This window comes from Oryctolagus cuniculus, chromosome 11 (assembly GCF_051225735.1).
Source record: "Oryctolagus cuniculus isolate XC-2025 breed Fujian yellow rabbit chromosome 11, ASM5122573v1, whole genome shotgun sequence".
Classification (NCBI taxonomy): domain Eukaryota; kingdom Metazoa; phylum Chordata; class Mammalia; order Lagomorpha; family Leporidae; genus Oryctolagus; species Oryctolagus cuniculus.
In genome coordinates, this window is record NC_142877.1 from 21,119,181 (window position 1) to 21,141,034 (window position 21,854).

General features: G+C 57.3%; 2 protein-coding genes across 5 annotated transcripts; one reads left to right on the forward strand and one right to left on the reverse strand.

The window, feature by feature from the left end:
* Window positions 1–1,258: 1,258 nt before the first annotated feature.
* Window positions 1,259–21,548, forward strand: BLCAP (BLCAP apoptosis inducing factor). 2 transcript variants are annotated; one of them, XR_011379914.2, is made up of 4 exons: window positions 1,259–1,273; window positions 1,522–1,688; window positions 9,584–18,093; window positions 18,328–21,548. XR_011379914.2 is itself a non-coding variant. In XM_008256011.5 (2 exons), the coding sequence occupies exon 2, from the start codon at window positions 9,759–9,761 to the stop codon at window positions 10,020–10,022; it is 264 nt and encodes an 87-aa protein (XP_008254233.1). In that variant the 5' UTR covers window positions 1,606–1,688; window positions 9,584–9,758; the 3' UTR covers window positions 10,023–11,581. The 2 variants fall into 2 exon arrangements, 1 of the variants encoding a protein (XP_008254233.1); XM_008256011.5 differs by lacking the exons at window positions 1,259–1,273; window positions 18,328–21,548 and having other exon boundaries at window positions 1,606–1,688; window positions 9,584–11,581.
* On the reverse strand, window positions 5,377–9,584 carry NNAT (neuronatin). 3 transcript variants are annotated; one of them, XM_008256010.5, is made up of 3 exons: window positions 7,629–9,472; window positions 6,625–6,700; window positions 5,377–6,390 (listed from the first exon to the last, which is right to left on the reverse strand). In XM_008256010.5, the coding sequence occupies exons 1-3, from the start codon at window positions 7,698–7,700 to the stop codon at window positions 6,161–6,163; spliced, it is 378 nt and encodes a 125-aa protein (XP_008254232.1). In that variant the 5' UTR covers window positions 7,701–9,472; the 3' UTR covers window positions 5,377–6,160. The 3 variants fall into 3 exon arrangements, with proteins under 3 accessions (XP_008254232.1, XP_002710820.1, XP_002710819.1); XM_002710774.6 differs by having other exon boundaries at window positions 6,620–6,700; window positions 7,629–9,465; XM_002710773.6 differs by lacking the exon at window positions 6,625–6,700 and having other exon boundaries at window positions 7,629–9,584.
* Window positions 21,549–21,854: the final 306 nt, after the last annotated feature.

Genomic DNA, 21,854 nt, shown 5'->3' on the forward strand with positions numbered 1-21,854 from the left:
TAAGTGCAGGCACTTATTTTTTTAAAGCCAATTCAGGGTTTTTTTTTTTTTTTTTAACTTCTAATATAAAGTCCACCAAGTCTCTTTCTGCCCAATCCAGTGGTGCCCAGTGCTCCGTAGCGGTCAGTCCCACTGAGTACGCCTTTCCCCTGGGCTGCCCCTGCCCCATGACCACTGCTTCTCAGCCTCCATTCCTGGCTCCTCTTCTGCCTACTTTGCGGTCCAGCTCCCGCCTCGGGTTCCCATCCAGCACCACCATATGCCCACCTGTTGTCTCCAGCCCCGGCCTCCGACGACACCTGGGCACCCTCTCCACCTCCGCGTTGCCCAGGCATTTCAAACTTCACTTCGAGCAAGCTTGTCATCTTGCACCCCCACGTGGGTCAAGGGCTGCTCTTTCACCTCTTCACCTGCTCACGGCTGAATCCCAGGTGTCACCTCCAACCTCACACTCTTCCCTTCTCTGCCTCCCTGACTCAGTCACCTTCCTTGGAGCCTGGGAAGTTGTAGTAGCCTCCTAACGGGTCTCCCCACACCTGCTCCCAAGTGCAGCCAGAGTGGCCTTTCCGAAACCCAAAGGTGGTATCATTTCCCGACCACAGATGACCACAGCCCCCCCCCCCTTTCCTCCCAAGAGCCAAGTTCACTGTGCAGTGCCACCTGCCCAGTCCTCGCCTCCTTACCACCTCCAAGTGGGGGACAAATCGTTTGCTCTGCCTTGAACATTTGCCCCCGACTCTGGCCCTTTGCAGCTCCTCAGGCTCCTAGCTAAATGCCGGCTCCCCAAGGAGGTGCTCCCGAACCCCTCGCCCACATTAGAGCCCTTTCCGGTTCTCTCACCAATCTCTCTTCCCCCTCGCAGCACTGGCTGATTTTAGCTACGTGTTGATTTTATTTAAAGAATTCATACATAGTGACTATTCGACGCCTGTCTTTCCCAACATAACACCTCCAGCGCCTTGAGGTCAGGGTGGGACCCTGCCTTTAGCATTGTGCCGGACACAGCGCTCCAGGCACGTGCTTGATCCTAGCCTATTCAAGGCCCCCTAAGGACCCCGAGGTGGGCATTTTATCAGACAGCAAGGAGCTGAGAGAGTCGGGGTGCGCCAGCAGCTGTCTCTCCCGAGATACAAGGCAAGGGAAGAAGTCAGGTCCTGTGGTCCCAAGTCCTGGGGCCGGACCTTGCTGCTGGTGAAAGAGCGGGGAGGGGACGGACTCTGACCCAAGAGGTTTTCCCAGAGCAGAGATCACGCACCCCGGCCTCGCGAACCAGGTCTGTGTTACGCCGCCAGGCTCTCAATGAGTACAGATCACAATCTGCTGCATATGCATGAGGGGACCGTGGGAGGGCCGGGTTCGGGGTTGCCCAGGCTGCGCCTGATTAAAAATTTCTCCCGCTGGAAGCCTTAGATCCACCCAGAATTGCTCCAAAGTACGAACAGAGTTTCCCAAGGGTCGTATGTGGAGACTATTTGGAGATAACTGGCGAGATGACCCCCCCAATTTTGGCCGTATGATCAGGCGTCTGCTGTGGGCAGCCCGGGCCCAAGCCGGGTCTTCAGCCGGCTCGACTAGAAGACCAAGGGGGCGTCTCCCCAGCTTCCTGCGGCGTCGGCGGCGAGCGGAGGTGGAGGGAGGCTGCGGCGGCGACCGACACAGTGGCGGCGACGCCATGGCAGGGCTCGCAGGTACCGTGGCGTCAGCCTCCCGGGGGCGGGATAAGAGGCCCTCCAGGCGGCCGCGCCGCCATGTTGTCCCTTCGGGGTCACCTTAGGCGTCGCTGGGTCCTTAACTGGGGTTTTCCTGCCCGCACCCGGGGGTGGGGGACCACCCCTGTCCGGCGTCAGGTGATTGCCCTGCTTGGCCCCAGCCTGGGCCTTAGGGATCCCCTCCCGGCCCGAGGGTGGGTCACCGGGCTCCTGGTTCTCGGCTCCAACCTCCCAAGGTCAGCGCCCTTCCGGGATGTGGCAAAGCAGGAGGGGCGCGGGGCTGCGGAGCGCGACCACCACCTCTTCCGTCCGGGGTCCCGCGGCAGGGGCCCGAGCTTGTGAGACGCCCGTCATTGTTTCCCTCCACTTCACTTCCTTTTTTTTTTTTTTTTTTTTTTTTAATGAGAAGGGGCGTGGGGAGAGAAGGGGGAAAGGGGTCTCCCGCCCCGGGCCCCCCCGCTTCGGCGTCTGGAGTGATAACCTGGCTTTGGGCTCGGTGGCCGGTGCTTCCCGCTCCGAACTTGACACCAAGTCTACGCATCCGTTCCCTCTCCCCGGTCCGTAGGGGAGTGGCCGCCAGGGGAACTGGAGGAACGGAATGCCTGGCGGTGAAGGCCTGGAAAGGAAGAATGGGGGATGGGGGCGGGTGCGCTTCCCTCCGCTCTTTCCTCCCTGGCTGCCTTGTCTCTTTTCAACCCTAAGTGTTGGGGGATTGGGGTCTGGCCTAGGAAATAAACAGCCTTTCACCCCTTTCTGGTGCGTTGACACGGTCCAGCCACCCCGCCAGCCTTCTGGACAGCACCCCCAAAGCAGGGACCCCACCCCACCCCGCCTACCTAGAAAAGTTCCAGCTAGCGTGCTAATGCCAAGTGTTCCATCTGGTTGGTTTGCCTTAAACCAGAGACTAATGAATGTCAAGCAAATCTGTTAAAAGGCTCAGGCGCTGGAAAGCAACCAGCCTTCCAGTGGAATTGACCGAGTGAATTCCGTATCTAAAATTGATCTCAGAGTCGCTGCCAAAAACAGTTTAACCTTTTATCTGGAATTCGTCTCCAAGAGGAATCTGGGCTAGGCTGTCTGTGTGTGTTGTTCTGCTATCTTTGGAACACACACATTTCCATTTTAAGCCGGGTACTGTGCAATGGACTGAGGACCATGTGTTGCGCGCCTCTGACTTGCAGCTGGGGACTCTCAGGAATCCCGATCCTGTCGGGGTTTGGGCCCCGTGGGAGGGCAGGGAGGGAGGATGAAGGGCACGTTCCCGGAGAAGACGGTGACAGCACGTCTCTGGGGTGCACAGAGGAAGTCGGAGGGCGCAGGGGAGAAGAGACTTAGTAGATGTGTGTGTGTGTCAGTCTCTCGGGGATGGTTGACTGCAAAATCCGAATCTCCCTTTGGCTCCTGAGGCGGGCCAAGTTTGGAAATACGTATGTAGTAAATGGCTCAGCAAACCTGCTCCCCCGTCCAACCCACGTAATAAGCTGCCGCTGACACCCAGTTGAAGCTCCAGAAACTTGGCCTCTGCCCTGCCCCAGAACAGCCAGCCTTCCTCAGTCACAGCCCGGGTCCTTAACTGAGGGCCGCTGCACACACCCTCCGGGCCTCCGCTTCAGCCGGTGAGCTTCTGAAGCTAACAGTCATCTCAGGCTTCGTCCCATGACCCTGCCTGCTGGAGCCCCCACCCCCACCAGCCACCCCCACTGCTAGTCCCTCACTACTTGCCTCTTCTGGCCTTGGCCTTGTGGGCATGGTGGTGGTGACAGTTAGGGAAAAGCTCCGAGGACTACGGGCTTTGCAAGAAAACGCTAGTCGTTTGGAACTCCTCCCGTTGCTTTCTGTCAGAATAAAATGTTTTCACGGTATAGCTTGTGGAGAAGTTTATGAACAAGACGAGACTTCTAGGCTTTGCGTGGGAATGGAAAAAGCACACCTTCCTTCTGTCTTCGGGGGGGACAAAAGTGGGGAATTGACATTACACATTGACGCCCCCCATGCTGCCCCTCCCCAGGAGTGTGTCATGTGACGTCACAGAGCCCTGCTGGTGGATGGGTGCAGGAAAGGGCCTTGCCAGACCACCTGGGAAGTCCCGGGCCACCAGCTGCCTCCTGCCCTCTGAGGAGGGTGGGGGCCGTCCTGTGTCCAGAACAGCCACATCCTCCCATGCTACCTGGCCTCCTTCCTTGAACTTGGCTCGCTTGTAATCTGGACTGAGGTCACAGCGTCTCAGGCAGTAGGGCAGCGGGCACGCCCCTCCAAGGCTCCAAAGGGCAGCCCTCACTGCAAACACAGGTTGAAATGTGTTCATGACTCCGTGAGTTGAGTGTGGAAAGGCACAGAAACTCCCAGTCTTGAGGCCTGTCGGAATACAAGCTTCTGCAGGCTGTGGCGGGACTGGGTGAGTGACCTGGGGCGGGAGGAGCCCTGCCTCACCTTTAGGCTGTGAGAGCCTCTTTCGCCATCTTGAAGATGGAGTGTCAGATTGCACGTCCCAGCTGGTGGGCATGCTGATGGCAGAAGGTTTGGTATGCTGGGCTTCACCAGGCTCTTAGAGGCCGGCTTGCAGAGGGGAAGGCAGGTACAGGGTAGGAGGTGACTGCACCTAGTCCCCTGGGCAGATCTGCGCCCCACCATTCTCATGTGAGTGCCGGTGGAGGTGCCTTCATGGTGCTGGTGATGGGGCTGAGAGACAGGGAAGGGAGGGACGAGCCGGCTCAAAGGGGGTGAGGTGCTTCATGCTCCAGAACCTTCATGACAGCTGTGACTAAGGGATTTGAGGAACTGGCAGGAAGAAAGATTTATGGCCTCCAACTCCCTTCCTTGGTGTTGACCCAGGAACAGGTGCGTAGTGACAGGGACACAAAAAAAAACAGAGATGAGCCTGAACAGGCGGTAGGGCCATTTGGTGAAGCAGTCAGCTGACCCCATGTGAAAGGATCCCTGGTTCACTGAGGAGTGGGAGATGGAGAAGTGGGGGCACAGAAGGCCAGCCCACCCGCCCACCCCGCTGTGATGGCTGGAGCAGGGTGCAGAGACCTGGTAAGCACTCTGAGGATAGAGAGGCTGGTGCTGAGAAGGCAGGGAGCCTAGCGATGGGGAGAGCGAATGGCCAAGAGGTTTCTGGGACAGGGTGAGGGAGGCCCTGGAGAGCAGCCAGGCCAGGCGGGGTGCCGTTGTAGTGCTTTGATGGGGGTTGGGGGCCTGGGACATTGAATTGGGTAGAGGAGGCGCCACCTCTTGCCCCAGGCTTGTCCAGGCCGGTGTCCACCCTGCCCAGTGCTCCTTTCCTTGAGGGCTGCAGGATGAGGCCTGGAGCGAGGCCTTGTGCTCTGAGGCCTCCCTTGATCCTCAGTGCCCCATTTTGAGGGCTGCTGCCACTTCTTTTCCTCCCATCTTGATCAAAGCAATGACCTGCTGTGGCCCTTTAGCCCGGGACACACCCCCACTCTCCGAGGAGGGGAAGTGGCCCTTATTCTGGGACCACAGGTGGAGGTGTCCAGCTTTCTTTGGGGAGGGGGAAACAGTGTTTTATGTGAGGACACCTGAGATGGGGCTGGGTATGTGAGAGCCCCAGTTTATCCCCAGTCCTGCCCCCACCAGTATGCCCCTCCACAATAGACACACCAGCCCGGTCTTAGAAGAGGCCGCAGAAGAAACCACAAGAGACAGGTTTTTGGTGTGCCTCCACCGCCCCGCAGGGTCCTGGGACACTGTGCGGGACAGGGGAGGGACTGGTTTTTATTTTTTGTAGAGGTGGTCCCTGTCCTCCAGGAGCTTACAATCTAGCTGGGGAGACACAACTAACGCACACTTAAACAATCAGTACAATTAGCGAATACCACAATATTGACCACAACTGCGTGAGACCAGGGAAAAGCAAGATCAGTGAGGGGCAGCTCAGAGAAGGTATTTTTAAAGGCGGGATTCGTTTACTGGTTGAACAGGTCCAAATCAAGTGGCACATTTGGGGGGGGGGGTGCGGGGTGAGCACTGGAGGCAGTGAGGGAAAGGGGAGTGGAGAGAGCAAAAGGCAGCAAGGCTGGAATGCACGTGCCCTAGCAGGGGCCGGCGAGAAGGCCCTCACTGGTTCCCACTGGTTCCTAACCATCTCCCCCCGCCCTCCAGTCCCGGCACTCGGGCTCGCAATCTGGCGCCTTCTCTGCTGCCCCGAGATTCTGGGCTTCAGCTGCTGATGTCCGGAGGCACATTCTGCTGGCTGGTGTGGTGCTTGGATCTCCGTGGTGGGGTCTGCTGGCATGGCCTTGGCTGTGGGCTGGGATGGCGCTGTCCTGACTTGGTCCAGATCAGAATGTGATGCCTAGGCCCAGATCTCAGGGGTCTGCTCCCCCCACCCCCCTGCCCCCGCCCCTGCCCCCACAGTGGGACCGGTGCACAGGGGAAAGGGATCTGGTCATCATGGTCGGTGCTGCTTCTCCGGAGGACCTACCGGCCCCTCACTGACCTTGGCAAGTGCTCCTCTGGCGAGGGAGCACGGGGGACCCCCCATTCCTGCGCGGCACTGGCTCCCATGCTGGCTGAGATGGACAGGAGCACCTGATGACGCGGCCGCCCAGGGCTGGGAGTTGGGGCCTCAGTTGGGGGCTCTCTGCCTGCGCTCCCCCAGCACCTGCCGCCCGGTCCGCGACACCGTGTACGCCAGCTTCTGCAGGGAGTACCTGAGCACCTGCGGAGAGACACCCAGGACCCGCCCTTAGCGGAGAGCGCCCGCAGCCCGCCTGCCGTGCTGCGTGCCCACCCCCGCCCCGCCCCCTGCCCCGCCCGCCTGTCCGGCCGCGGGCCAGAGAGGCGGGCGCAGGGCACAGCTTGTCCACGAGTCAGGGCAGCTGGAGCTTTTCCAACTGTGCTGAGAGCTGCATGGCGGCAAGCTGATTGGACCCACAACTTAGGTATACCTCACTTCTCGCAATGGGCTGTGTCCCTGGAGGATTTCGAAAAGCGAATCCTACCCAGTAAATGCAGCATTCCAGGAACACCTTAAAGGAAATATGCGATTCCTTTGGCAAAGGATCCCTTTAGCAGGGAATTCTTCCTGCAAAGGGAGCCTTTAGGGTACATGATTTTATGGGCAAAGTGCTTTCTTCCGAATTTTGTTTTATACAGAGCACTTTCATCTCCGTGATTTTTGTCTTTATAAAGCATTTTGCCCTCTTCTGGAAGCGCCTTTCCCCCCTTTCATTTTTCCTGCGAAGAGCTTTTTCCTGTGTTTTCTATAAAGCATTTCTGTCCGACTTATTTTTACCTGTTAGCTCCTTTGTCTTAATTTTTCTGCAGTGCGCTTTTTATCTAATGCATTTGTTTTGTGCCACGTGCTCTTGTCTGATTTATTTTTCCTGCAATGCGCGTTTTCCTCCTCTCCTTTTTTCCCTGTGAATTACTTTTCCTCTAATTTATTGGGGATTTTTTATGAAGTATTTTTTCCTAAAAAGTACCTTTTTCCAACTTGTTTTGCGTCCCACTTCTGCAAGCACTACACACACACACAATTTTTTTTTTAAATTTCCCCGCAGTGCGCAATTTTTAAGATGGAAAATTTTCTTTATGAGAGCTGTAAAGTCTCACAGTACAGAAGTGCCCCCGCCTCCCTCCTGGGGTCGAGTCTGGGCATAGCGGGTTTTTCTTACCGCGTAGGTAGCTAAAAGCCTCGGCGATCGTCCGCGGCAGGCGACCGCCGCGCCCGAGTCTTTGTTCCCGGCCTGGCGCGGGCGCACTAGGGAGGGTCTGCGCGAGGAGGAGGGCGCAGGGAACGGGCGGGGGACACGCGATGCCGGCAGCGGCAATTGGGCAGGGATCGCGGCAATCGGGGTAGGACGGGCTGGGAAGGCGGCAATCGCGACGCGGGTTTGCGGGAGTAGGGTGCGCGCATGGGGAGCAGGTCCCCACCGGGAGTCGCGACACACTTACCTGCAGCAGCACGCGGAAGATGTACCAGCCGATGATGAGCAGTTCGGCCGAAGCTGCCGCCACTGCCGCCATGGTTTCGAGAGTGGAGAGCGGTTGGTTGAGAGCGAGGGTTCGCCGAGGTCCGCTGATCTCGGAGTCCGCTGTTGGGCGCACTGCCGCAGCCGCGGTGGCCGTGCCTTAAGTACCCGCCCGCCGCCTAAGTACGCATGCGCGCTTGAGGTGGGGGTTTCATGAGGAGGGGTAGCCCGGGGCGCTCATTCGCCAGGAGAGAAAAAAAAATAATCCATCTGCTCTTTCCACACCGACCCCCGCCTCTTGAGTTCCATTTACGCCCCCTTCCAGAAGATTCCGCCTTGCCCGCTTTTGAATTTTGGTGTAAAATGGAGGGAGGGGTGCCACGGTCCTGGGTAGAGCAAGGGGCGAGGGTAGGGAGAGACTCTTAGAGTGGTGCCCCTCTTTCTGAACCCTGGCCGAAAGGTTCGAGCGCAGCCCAGTGGCGCTGCAGAAAGCGCCTCAGGCCTGGATGGAAAACCCGAGTTAGGGAGGGGTCATCTGCCCGAGACCGCGCTCAACCCTCTTTTCCCAATATTCCGTGAGTGGTAAGCCCAGTTCTCTGCTGCCCAAGGGTCCCCGAGCGTGTATCCCTTTCCCGATTCAAGGGAGCGGCGAGAGCAGGAGCTTTGGTAGCTGCGCTGACTCTGTAGGGAGCCCGCGGGAGGGGTGGGGCAGCCAAGGAATGAGGTCTCCCAGGAAGTGGTCTGGCTGCGCTCCGGGAGACGTCCCTGGCCAGGTCCTTTCAACCTCTGCCTTCCCTCCCCTCCCCCACTCCCGGACCCTGGCAGGTCTGCCTCGCCGGCGCGGTTCTTTGCACCCGTCGCGTTAGGTGGTGGCTGGAGCGCTGAGCGGAGTTCCGCTACTACCAGCAGAGGGTCGTGGCTACTGCAGCCTGGGTTCCCGGGGAGGCGGGTGGCGCACGACGCCCGTCCGGCGGTCCGTTTCAGAGCGCGGGTTTTGCGGGTGGGAAGAATAAAAGGCGAAAGGCGGCTATGAGCCCGGCCGCAGCGCTTTCACAAAGCACCTCTCTCCAACAAGTCGCCTGGCACAGGAGCCAACTGGCATTTGCCCCTGTGTGGATAGAAAATTAATTTTGATTAAAAGCTCATAGAGGTCAGTTTCTGTAAAGGGCCAGCAGCAGATGGAGGTGTAATGGTCCAAGCTAGTTCAGCTTGGATGAAGTAGCACAGTGATTTTTTTCCCCCTACATTGACTTTCGAAGAAGTTGGCTGGTTTTGGCAAAACGGTGCTGGGCTATTTGAAAAAGGCAAGCTTGGCCCAGTCTGCTGCTGTGCTAAAATTCTTGGGGCTGCGCTGTTGCCGTGGCGGCGACCTCCCCGCGCTCGGGAGGATGCGTTCATTGCCCGCGGTCTCCAGCCCACAGTGCACCACTCAGTGCTTCAGCTCGCCACTCCTTGCCTACCGCGGGAGAGATGCTCGGTACAAAAGCCTGTCGCGCCTGGCACGGGCACAGCACGGAGCCCATGGCTGTCCTGTGGCAACCGCAGGGCGGGATTGAGAGGTCTGGGCCCCCCGAGGACGGGCCGCAGCCCCAGGAGGCGATACATGATCTCTGCTGGGCAGGGCCCAGGCGAAGCCAGTGCACTGTGCAGACCGTGCCACAGAGCCCTCTCGGGAGCCCCCAGGAGAGGCCCAAGGAAGGCACCCAGGAGACTTCCCGAGTTGGTGACTTGGAGAGGAATAGAACCTCCACGGGTGGGCAGGGAGGAAAGGGACTCACATTTGCTGTTGTTAACCATGATCCATTTTCCCAAATAAGTATACATTCTGTTCCTGTTTTTTGTTTCTGTTTTGTGTTTTGTTTTTTTTTTTTTTTTTTTGTTTGTGTGTGTGTGTCTGTCTGTCCTTTGTCTGTCTGTTGTGTTGACTTTTCTCTTCAGGATCCCTGCTGCCTTGGTGATCCCAGGCTGACAGCCAGAGAGCACAGCGGCTCAGCTCCTGGAGAGTGAGGGTTGAAGAAAGCGGAGGGCAGCCGCCTGCGCCCGCTGACTCCCATTGGGTCGGTTCCTGCAGCGGTGCCCGGCAGCCTTGGCGAGGTCCTGCCCAGCAGAGATCATGTATTGCCTCCAGTGGCTGCTGCCCGTCCTCCTCATCCCCAAGCCCCTCAACCCCGCCCTGTGGTTTAGCCACTCCATGTTCATGGGCTTCTACCTGCTCAGCTTCCTCCTGGAGCGGAAGCCTTGCACGATTTGTGCCTTGGTCTTCCTAGCAGCCCTGTTCCTCATCTGCTATAGCTGCTGGGGAAACTGTTTCCTGTACCACTGCTCCGATTCCCCGCTTCCGGAATCGGCACACGACCCCGGCGTGGTGGGCACCTAACAGCCGCCCTGTTAGCTTTCCGAGGAAGCAGAAGACGGGAGGGGAGGCATTGACATAGGTCATAAAGCATTGGAGTTTCAAATCCCGCAGCCCCGCGGGTGCTACATTCCTGACGGCGCCTTGTTGGCCTGTGATGTTTTATCCTTATAATGTGAATAATGGCACTGCCCGGTGCTTTTATTGTAGAGTCCTATAGTTGTGGGTGGTCTTGTGTTTGTGTGTGTTCTGTCCCCACCTTGGTCCCAGCTGGCGGGATGGCCACCCCCCTTGCCTCATTACTGCGAGGAATCTGTGCCCATCCTGGTCAACCGCCCCAGCACGACCTGGGCAGATTAAATGCCAGACTCACCGTCCCCTCCCCGTGACGCCCCCCGTCCAACCCCACCTGTCAGGGTCTCCTTCCTTCCCAAGGTGTTACTGTGACCCTGCACTCCCTCTCCTGGCTTCCCTTTAGTTCTCTGCCCCTCTCCTTTTTGGGGGAGCACCTGTCCATGACAGGGCTCGTCTTTGCACTTATCTCGAACTTGAAGAGATTGCTGACGCCCGAGAGCCTCGCTTTTCCATCCCCCTTTCCCTGTTCGGCAGGCTAGACAGAAACATGTCTTGACTGTGTCCCGAAGTCTCCAGTATTTTTCCCCCACTTCATTTTTAAGGAAGCAGCAGCAGAGAGATGTTGCTCTTCACCTGGTGTCTGGGCTCATGCTTTCCCGCCCAGCCTCCCTTCCCCCTTGCCCTGCCTCCTGCCTTTCTCAGCCATCCCCAGGAGGGGGGGCCCCACTCATCGTGTGTCCCATGCATGCTCCGCGGGACTGAGATATGGCGTGTTCGTGTAGATCTAGCAGTCCCCAGCGAGTGAATGAGCGAGCACGTGTGTGTTTGATAGCAGCCACACCATCCCCTGGATAGGTGTTTGGATATTTCTTGGTGTGCCGTGAGTGAGTGAGTGAGTGTGTGTGTGTGTGTGTGCACATGCGCACACGCGTGTGGACGTATGCATACAGGTGCACGTGTACTTCCTTTTAAAGAAGCTTTACCGAACGTGTTCTGATTTCGAGGTTTAGCAGTAGCTAGCTGTATTAGTGCCGCTGCAGTATTTCTTTAGCATGGGGATTGCCGAGTGACCAGCACGCCGGACTCCGAGGTGTTCAGACAAGACGCAGGGGAGCCGTGGCCGTCGTCCTCCAGGCCAGGAGCCTCTTCATCCCTGCGCGTGGGGACTGTGCATGATGAAGAATCCACAGGAAGACTTTGTGACTGTCACTTGCTGCTTTCTTTTTCTGCGCTTCCATAACAAGTGTTGGCCCATGGGACTTTTCTTCTGGCCGCTGCCCACTGGGGCTCAGCATGGTCGTCCTTCTGCTGGGAGCCGTCCGTCTCTCTTCGCCCGAGGAGGGAGGGAGGCGGGCCAGGCAGTGGACAGAACTGGAGGCAGTCCCTCTAGGGAACGGGACTGCAAGACCACACTTGGGAAACATTTGGACTGCTGTTCTGGAGCTTTTATTTCTGGTGTGTTCGTTGCACAGCTGTTTGAAATGTTTAATAAAGCTTTATAAACTTTACTTTGTGGCTTTGTGTGGCTGCAGTCCATTTGAGTGGTGGTGTTGGGTTTCTGAGTTGGAGGAGGCCAGAGGCAAGCACGGAGGGGCTGAGTCCTTGGCGCCAGAGTACCTTAGCCCGAGAATTTGATCTGTTCTCTGGAGAGCAGATGGTGGGTTTTGGGGGAGGGGGCTCGGGGGCCGGAGCAGGCCGTGAACAGGAGGGAGCCTGGAAGTTTTCCGAGATGAGACGTTTGCGTTTCTCAGCGCCTGTGGCTTCCCGCCCGAAACTGTTTCCCTCCATAGGAGACTGGAGTAACTGATCCTCGACAAACAGCGGAGGACAGCTGGAGCTCTAATCATCAAGGATTTTTTATGGTGCTGCTTTTGAAATAAAAATAAAGCGGAACCCCTCATGGCATTTCAAGTGGAAAAATAAATAAGGCTGGCTGTCCAGCGAGCGGGCTTGAGCCGACGGCTAGCAGTGCACGCGTGGAGCGGTTTCCCGTGGCGGATCTCAGTGTGCTCCCCTGGCCGTGACTTTGAGGCAAAGCAGCGTGGATGGTTAGGGCTGTGCCAGGCGCCCACCTCTGCATCTCTCCTCCTTTCTTCTAGAAAGCATCTGAGAGCACCGCCACGGTGTGGGGCTGCGGGAGGCTCTCTGGAGATAACAGTTGTGAAGGGACTCGGTCCTTGCCTAGATCACCTGCTCTACCCGACTGCGACTTTGTTGCCATGAAGTTGTGTGCAGTGTTCTGCTCTCTTAAATCTCCCCGTTGTCACTTGATCCCCCCTTTTTTTTTTCATGCCTGGTCTTGCTTATCACTACTTTCTCCTCTTGATCAAAACTTGCCTAAGATTTCTCTGTGTCAGAGGTACTTGCAAAGAAGCAAACGTTTATCGATTCTATCTGCTGGGTGTTTTTCCTGTCTGATTCCTTTGTGCTTTGATCTCTGAATTCTTCTCTGAGTTGCTGCGCACCTTCGGGGTTGTGCAGTCTTCAGCGGAGGAGCCACGAACACCGACAGACAGCGTGGTTTGTTCCACACACGTTTACGCAGCGCCGCTGTGCTCGGCCCACGGGGGTCTCGGGCCAGACCCAGGCCCGACTCTCCAGGAGCTCATGATTCTAGCCTGGTGTGGAGACTTAACAAAATAGATGATCACAAATTCCAGAAAACAAAACAAATAAACCAGAAAGGCCTGGGTGTCACTCCTCTCCTGCGGAGGCACCTGGATGATAAATGAAGCCAAGATGATTGCTTATTTTGCTCTCCCCAAGAAAGCAGCTCTCTGTTTTCAGTCCCAGAGAGGCCTCCCTCCGGAAGATGTGTGACCCTTCCCAGCAGGGAGCCTGCAGCCCACTGCCCCCAGGTGACTGCAGATCAGCGGTCTCAGCCCTACAGTGCATTCCACCTCCCAGGCACCTCCCTCACCCTGAAGCACTTTTCAGGAAGTGGTTTTGTTGTTTTGAGGAACAAGAAAAGTAGGTCCCTCTGGTGGGAAAGAGCAGGGGCACCAGACCTTCCACAGGTTGGTCACCGTGCCGCTGCTCCTGTGCCGCCTGGTAACTAAGCAAAGACCCCCAGGGGGCCTCGGTCTGGACTTCTTTAGGAGCTAGTCCGAGCCTTGCTCTGGGCCCCAGTTTCCTAAAACGCGGGCTTTGGAACACACACAATTTTCCCAGCCCTGACGTCCCGAGATCCTTTCTCCCAGGATCGAGGGACCTCCTGGGCCTGCTGGAAGGTGGCTGAGCTCGGACTAGTGGCAGTGCACTTTCAGTACAGTCTGCATGTGCTTTATGCTTTAGACAGCACCACTGTCAGGAAGCTTTCCTGGATTTCTTCTCCCTGGAGACCCACCTGCCTCAAGCCAGGCACACTGCCCCCTCCTAGTGACTGAGTTCTGGGGGCCGTGGCCCCTGCCTCCCCCTCTGCCGGCCATCATCCCCTGCCATCCAGAGGGAAAATCAGAATCCCATGCGGCACAAGGCCTTGGCATCACCACGCGGTGGACAGGGTGGGACAGTTCCCGCCGTCAGGGAGGCCTCCACGTGGATGGGAAAGGGGTGACATTGAGGACTGTGGCAGGTGCTGGCAGACGGAGCGGGCAGCTGGTGCAAGCCTGGGAGGACAAGTGCACATGTTTGAGCAGTGAAGTCACAGATGAGATGTTAGTTCTCACCATCTGATCAGGCATCTCGGATAAAGGGACTGGGCTGACCACTAACATCGGCACCACGAGTATGTGGCTGTCCTAGAACCAGAACCTCAAAAGGCTTTTTCAGCTAAAGAGACCAGTCTGCTTAACTCTGGAGGGCTGCTGGAGGCCCCCAAGGGGCGGGGGCCTAGGGTGGAAACGCGACGAGCCCCAAAACTCAGTCCCCACGACGCTCCCACGTCTCGCAGACTGGCGCCATCGCAGAGAAGGACCTGCTGGGGGTAGGGGGTGACCAGTGAGGTGGGATTCCTTCTGCAGGGAACAGGACAGCCTTGAACAGCGAGCGTGGCGGGCCCTTGGGGAGGCCCTGCCCTGTCCTGATCCCTGAAAATGGGGAGTAGTGGGTCCAAGGGCAACTGTGGGCCAGGAGGGGTGGTGAGCCCCGAAGGAAGGAGAGGGAGCTCCCACTGAGGAGCTGCACAAGAGGGAACCTGCGGGTGCTGTCACCTGTGTCTAGTCTCTCGGGAAGGCCAGAGCCCAGCCTCCTGGCTTCCAGTGCACAGCTCACCCCTCCCCCCACATGGGTAGGAGGGGCACTGTTCAGCAGGGCTGGCAGAAGACCCTGACTGAGGGCCAGCCTCTGCCCCCAGGGGCTTCCTGGAAGGCCAGTGCTGTGCCAGGCTTTGGGCGGTCAATTCCGTGGGTGAGAATTTTCCCCTGCAGAGTAGATGCCAGGGGAGGCTGCGAGGCTGGCAAGCGGCAGACAAGTCCCTGGTTTCCCCGTGGGATGGGAAAGGGGCCCAAACACTGAGAGGGCCCGGGCCCTGATTCAAGGCCTCAGGGAGCCCAGGCCTTAGGGGTGGCCTTTGTGGCTGCACCTCCACAAGCCTTAATTTCCTCACCTGTGAAATGCCCGCCACAAGGCCGCCTCTACGGGGCTTCCTCTCCCAGCCCTCACAGGCCTCAGGCCTCAGGGGTGGACTCGGATCCTCCAACTCATGCGCTTGACCATTCACGCTACCAGCATTTGCCAGGCTTCCCACCAAGCTCTGAGACGCTGGAACAGAAAAGGACCCCAGCACGCCCCCCTGGAGAAGGAGGGAGGCCCCGAGGCTACGCTGTAGGCAGATAGCTACTACGCTCTGGTAGGGTTAGGGAGAGACGGGATTTGGATGACCATGTCAGTCACTCAGCGTGAAGTCCCTTACTTATTTCCTACATCTCTGCTAAAAGACACAGCTTATTCCTGGGAGGCCTGGGCCTGAGGCTCTGCTTGGCCATCAGCTTGCCCAGCATCCCCCACAGATTTCCCTCTCTGAGAGAGTAATGCCCGCCTGTCCAGTTCCTGCCCGGGAGGAGCCAGTGTGTGGAGCTTTGTCAGCGCCGAGAGCCTGAGCCCTCTCCAAAGACCAGTCCTTCGGGCGGTTCTGGCCTCCCGCTTCTTCCTGGGCACTTACGTAGCTCACCGCCTCTTCCAACCAAAGCACTCTGCCAGCCCAGGCTCGCCCCAGCCCCATGGAGGCCGCCCTCCCAGAAGGGCAGGAGCTAAGACCCTAGGCCCAGTGGCTGCCCACTTCCCATGTGACCTTGCTCTCCTAGGAGTAGAAGAGCACTCCCCAGGTACCGGCCAGGCACAGGAGGTCTTTAAGGCGTCCATCTTTCCTGAAACAGCAGTGAACTGTATCTTTGCTTCTTCAGTCTTAGAAACATTGCTTTACATCTCGAGGGTACAGCACTGTCAAGAACCTGGGCTCAGAGCCAAGACAGACGTGGAGGGGTCTCGGGGGAGAGAGAGCACCTTCCAGTGGCCCCCTGTGCCTGTGCTCTCCGTTCCTCAGCGTGCTCCTTCGGGCCCTGTGCAGCCCCTGCAGACAGGCTTAGGTTCTGTCCCATGCCCAGGTGCAGAATCTGCCTGCCCAGGCCTGACGCAGGACCTGTTGTTGCTGGCCTGGCGGGTGCAAGGCCCAGTTAATCACTAGACTCCCTAAGGAAGTAGGTGGCCCAGTCTGTCCTAGAAAGAAGGGAATTGCCTCCTAAGTCCCCTCTTGGCAACTCAGAAGGGCCAGACTAGTGCTTTGAGAAGGATCCGTGAGAAGAGCCGTGTGAGAGGTCCTCCCCCTGGCCAGCTGTCTACGTACGTACGTGTGGTTCGGGAGTCGCCCCCCCGCCCCAGTAAGACCTCCCGGCTCCCTCCCCACTTGTAAGCTGAGGGGCTCCCCTCTTCTCCCCAGTCTCCATCCTACACCCCATCCCCCCAGATGGGACTGACTCCCCACACTTTCCCACTTGGATGAGCGCCTCCTATCCCCTGGCAGGCAGGTGAGCTGACAGGAGGGCAGGGCACTGCTTCACCAAGAGCCGGCTGAAGCCCGGCCAGAGGCTGTCCTGCCCATGGGCGTGCAGCTGGGCCCCGCTGGCCTCGGCCCTGAGCTCCGATCCCCGCACTGGGCTCCGCATTGCTCATCGTCCCTCCCTCAGAGCCGATGGGGGTCCTCTGTAGGATCTTCTCAGAACTCCCTCCCCGCAGCCCACCCCTCAGACCCCCTGCGAGCCCCTCACCGAGACGCCAGTCCTCCCCTCCCCATTCCCTCAGACCCCTGACTCAGCAGCAGCACCAGGGGCGTGGGTGGGCTCCTGTCTCAGCGGGCCAGGGCCAGTGAGCCTGCCTGTTCTCCCTGGAGAGATGCCCTAGGGGAGCCCACGAGACTGCCCGGGGAGGTGTTCATCCAGGGGGTCTGAGAAAGAGGGTGAGGTCCTCCCACTGCCGAGGAGGCCGTTGGAGGGTTTGTCCTCCCTACTGGGCTTAGCAGTGTCAGATGCAGATGTCAGCCCGCGGACCGAGAGGGAGAGGGAGAAGTAGAGAGGAGAGGGACACAGTGCCCCTCCCAGTGAAGGCAGGAACGGGGGAGAGGCGGAGGTGGCCCGTTTGCACTGCTCTCTTTTTATTTAGCTAATATTTGGCAAGTTCCTTTCTGGATCAGGCTGGATAAGCATTTTGCCAGCAATGCTTTCCAGAAGCCGTGGTCACAGGACTTGCTCAGGTCGGCACAGCTATGCCTGTCCCACGGAGGGGGTTCCAGAGATGAGGATGGGCAGGGCTGGCATTGCACCCCAGTCCACTACGCTCCAGAGCCCCACCGCCCACCTTGACCACCACCTTGTCCTCCCTCCAGCCAGGAGGGCAAGGCCCAGGTGGAGGGTGCGAAGCAGGGAGGAGCCCGCGGGACGTCGCTGGGGTTCACATGGGACTCAACTAGACACATAACTTCTCAGAGGGGAAAGAGGTGCGAGGGAGAAGCCAACTAAAAGGCAAATGGGAAATAGGAGCCCATTGAAAAAGGGGGTGGGGGGTTGAATATTGAATACGTTTCTGAGTGAGGGCCCTCCTCCGGGCTGAAGAGCAAGGGAATGACATCAAGAAGGCAAAGGCCCACAGTGAGAGGGGCGTGTGACGGCCGTGTCCCAAGATGCCTGAGCGGACCGGATTGGACGGGCAGGTAGGGTCTTTGCCTTGGAGAGCCAGCATCGCTGTGAGGCCCAGCACTTGGTGAGTGACGTGGTCTGGTTCAAGCCATCACTGGGCGGTGCTGAGTAAGTATTTGCTGATGTGAAGCAAATATCTGAGATGATACATCAGATCGAGGAGGGAATGTCCCGGTGTTAAGCTATGGCAGAAGGGAGCCACGGGCCTCATCCTTGGCGGGCAGGTGGGGCTGCCTGGGGCTTTCAGATAGGTCGACAAGGTGGTCAGGATTCCGATGATCAGCCCCTCCCCTGGGCACAGTCTCTATGCTTACAAGGGTCTCACACACACCCAGGGCCTTGAGGTTTGAGGACCTTATGTAGCCTCACCACCACCTGTTGGGCGAGTTTGCTTCCATCAGCTGGGATTCTTGATTATCCCGTTTCACAGAAGAGAGAGCACAGTCCAGCTATCCCGGCAAGAATTGCCAGACACAGACTTGTCTCTCTTGAACACTGGTGTCCCCTCTATACACTGCGCGACGTCTCTGAACAACAGCCAGGTGAACTATGGGATTCTTTTAGAACCAAGGATGTTCGGTGATCAAGATGAGATGGACTAAGTCCCTGTCCCGAGCTCTCTCAGCAGGGATGCTTTCCCCTCGCTTGCTTGGAGGCTGTTAGTCACCTCCCCCACTGTGCCTCACTTTCCCCATTTGTAAAACAAGGCAATTGGGCTGCATAATCCCCGAGTTCCTTTCCAGCTCTGGCATCATCCTCAGCTGCCCAGATGAACATGGGACATGGTGACTCCAGGCTGTGGGTCAAGTCCACATCTTGGAGTAGAGAGAAATTTGGTGATGGCTGTGGCCCCTGGAAGCTGACCTTGGCGGAAGCTGGCTGAATCCATGCAGGTAGGTCGGTGCAGGTGAGAGGGGGGTGGGGCGCTTCCTCTCTCGCCCCTGAGTAACGTCTCCTTGCATCATTGGAAGCCTCCAGGCCTGGTGATGCCAACTAGATTGAGCGTTTGTGTTGATAACTAGACCCATTCTCCCACATACACTTCCCGCTTTCCTCTCCCACCCCTTAAATGACTCCCCGTTTTCATTGTCACCGTGCCTTAATCATACCTCCCTGTGGCCTTCCAGTTCCTGACCAGTGGCGTGTTCTCTGAGAAGACTGTGGCCGTGAACGCCATAATCACCCAGGAATGGCTCAGCTCAGAGACGGAGCCCAGAGAAGCAGCCTCGTCCAAAAAGGAAGCTTGGACTTGGGGTTTGCATTCACTAGAAAGAAGGGGGGAAGCCATCCGACCTCTCCTTGGAGCACACACCCAAACTAAAAAATAATTGTGTAAGGTCAAAAGGAGATATGAGCCTGTTAAAAACCGGGAAGAAAAGGAACTGAATATCTGGCAAGTGTCTAAATGGGAGGGGGTCCATCTAAGCTGAAAACCAACAGAATTACATCAAGAGGCAAAGGCCGATCAATTTGGCTACATGAAAATAAACATTGCCAAAGACAAACAATGTCACAACCAGAAAGCAGAGGCTGAAATATTTGCAGGTCCACCGCGTGGGAGAGAACTCACCCAAAACTTCAACCGGAAAACACAACAGGTAATTCGGGAAGGACCTCAACAGAAGAGGAAATGGAATTACCAAAAAATATATATATACAGTTTAATATTTAGCCTCACTAATAAACAAAGACCCACAATACAGAAGTACATTTTCACCAGCCAATCGGGGGAAAGGGTTTGAGAATATCTAGTGTTGAGGATGCAAATAGGCACTGTTCGATGCTACCGGGGGAATGTGAATCGATTTCCACTTTTCGGAAAGGAAGATGGTAGAAAGGGGATGAAAGTGTCAAGAGAAGGTAGATGGCTTCTGTATCTCTCCATCGTCTATCAAGTGCTTTGTGTCGGGCATCGTGCTGGGTGTTACAGTGCAGAGGTAAATGAGACACAATGCGTGCACTTGGGCGTACAGAGAGGTAAGAAAGATTCTAAAGTGACACCTAGGAAGTGGGAGGCCAGAGACAGGCTGGGGACGAGCGCAGAGGGCGGCCTGGCTCCCAGTCCGGGTGTACAGCTTCACGGGAGCCCCGAGGAAAGGCCCTGGAGAGGTGGCAGGAGCGGGAGTTAGCGCAGGTGGAGGTGAGAAGCACCGTGGACGAGCTCATCGATAGCTGAGGGGGAACTGAGCTGAGCGGGAAACAAGAGGCCGGGAGGAAGCAGGGCCTGTGTCTGCTTGAAGAGCGGGGTTTCAGTTACAGCAGGGAGCTAGCAGAGTATTTTGAGCAAGCGGGTGCCACTGTGAGACGTCTGGCTTAAGGTGATAACTGGTTGCTTAGACGAAGTCAAAGGTGCGAGGGCCAGTGAGGAAGTGATTACCTTGGTCTTGGTAGAAGGACAAGGCCTGAATTAGGGCAGAGGCCAAGAGGATGAGAGAAGTGATCAGGTGTAGCAGGTAAGGTTAGCAGAACCTGACTGACTGCTGACTGGTTGGTGACTGGGGTTAGAGAGAGTCAAGGATGCCTTTGCCTTGCCTGCTGCCATCTTGGGGCGCTGGGTGGACGGGAGACCATCCGGAGGAAAGGACTGGAGGAGGAATGAGCTCAGTTTTGGATACACTGAGTCAGAGGTGGGCATCCAGGTGGAGGTAGCCTGCAAGGAGCTAGGTAAAGGGTCTGGATTCCTGCATAAGATTTAAGCAAGAGATTTGGGTTGCAACTGATAGTGGTTGTAGCCATGGACTTGGGTGAACTGGCCCTAGAATACGCTGAGAAGAGAGAGGGAAGAGGCCCAAGAATAAGAGTCTCACCCCCATTTACGAAGCAGACAGAAAACAAAGCCCACAAAGGGGAAACAGAAGAGAGACACGGAAAATGCACCTGAAGCCTGCGTTGGCATGGAAACCCCGGCGTGTGGAGAGAATAAACAAGAGGCAGAGATGCAGGCTGGATCGATACGGCCAGAGAGCCCACGGAGGCAGTCATTAGGGGCCACCAGGCCCGCTGCAAGAGCAATCTCCTGTGCAGCGCGGGGAAGGGGGCAGTGAACAGGGAAGGGGGAGCAGGTCCCGTGGCCGCCTCCCAGGAGAAGCTGCTGGGGTCGTGCTCTGGCCAGGGACAGCTTCTGAGCTGGAGCTGGGCTAAGATGGAAGGTTGGACTGAGATGATGGGAGAAGTCCACGGGCTCATCACCTGTAGCCCCGTAAAGTCACAGGCCAGATTGAAGGACATGGGCAGTGAGGGAGGCACTGATCGTGGGTGACCTTGACTGGAGCTGTCATCCAGTCCTTTTGGAGCCCACAAGAGCAATGTAGGCATCTCGCAGCAAGCATAGACGCAGGACCAGGGGACGGCCCTGAGTTCACAGGAGCGAGGCCAGAGGCTGATGCTGGGGTGGGTCCAGGAACAGCAGAGGAGGCCAAACAAGCAGGGGACCCAGCAGCCCAGCAAAGGGAGCTCCCAGAAGGCCACAGGGGCTGCAGGTGGGCCCTCCGCACAGAGGCCAGGCATGGCCAGGTGCGGCCACAGCACCCATGACGGGCACAGCAGCCTGGCTGGGAGCAGGAGGGAGAAGGGCTGGAGGGGCGCCCCCCCACACTCCCCCGACCCCCGCCCCATGCAGGGAGCAAGCTGGAGGCACAGGGACAGGCGTGAAAGGGGCCTGGGGTGCTGGGATTAAGTGTCGCGGGCAAGGGATTAGCTGTGTTGGTGGGAAGGGACAGAACTGAATCATGTACATTCTACCGGGGAACCTGATCTCCATGTTCCCCGGGCGGCCTCTGCTCTGCCCCGGGTGCCGACTCCGGCCCTAATTAGCAGCCGTTCCATCCTGCTTGTGGCGGGGGCCCTGTCTGGCCCCGTCTGCGCCTTTGGGCACCTAGCAACAGGCATCCAGCTAGGCAGGGGTAGGATCATTGCTTTTTGCTTGAAATCAAAAGTCTGAAACAGGTGACCAAATGTATTTTATCACTAAGACTTGCGACAACTTCCAGGGAATAAATGAGAAATAAATGTCCAACTTGAGACCTTCTGGGGGCCGGCGTTGTGCTGTAGTGGGCTAACCCCCTGCCCACAGTGCCAGAATCCCATTTGGGTGCCGGTTCAAGTCCTGGCTGCTCCAGCTCTCTGCCATGGCCTGGGAAAGCAGCAGCGGATGGCCCAGGTCCTTGGGCCCCTGCACCCGCATGGGAGACCTGGAAGAAGCTCCTGGCTCCTGGCTTTGGATGGGCTCAGCTCCAGCCGTTGCAGCCATCTGGGGAGTGAACCAGAGGATGGAAGACCTTTCTGTCTCTCCCTCTCTCTGTCTATAACTCTACCTCTCAAATAAACACAATAAAATCTTTTTTTAAAAGAGAGAGACCCTCTGAGTCTCAGGAAAGGCACTGTGCACTCTATGGGTTCCTTAATTTAGGCCCTGGGGTCAAGGCCATTTTCTCTTCCAGTCATCACAGCCCCTCAAGTCCCTTCTAGGGAAGCAGGGAAAGAAACTGAGACCCAGAGAGGCAGTGTAGTATAGGGAAGGAATAATAAGCAATGACAGGTTCTAGATCACAGTTTTTTTGTTTTGTTTTGTTTTTCAAGATTTATTTATTTTGGCCAGCGCCACAGCTCACTAGGCTAATCTTCCACCTAGCGGCGCCAGCACACCGGGTTCTAG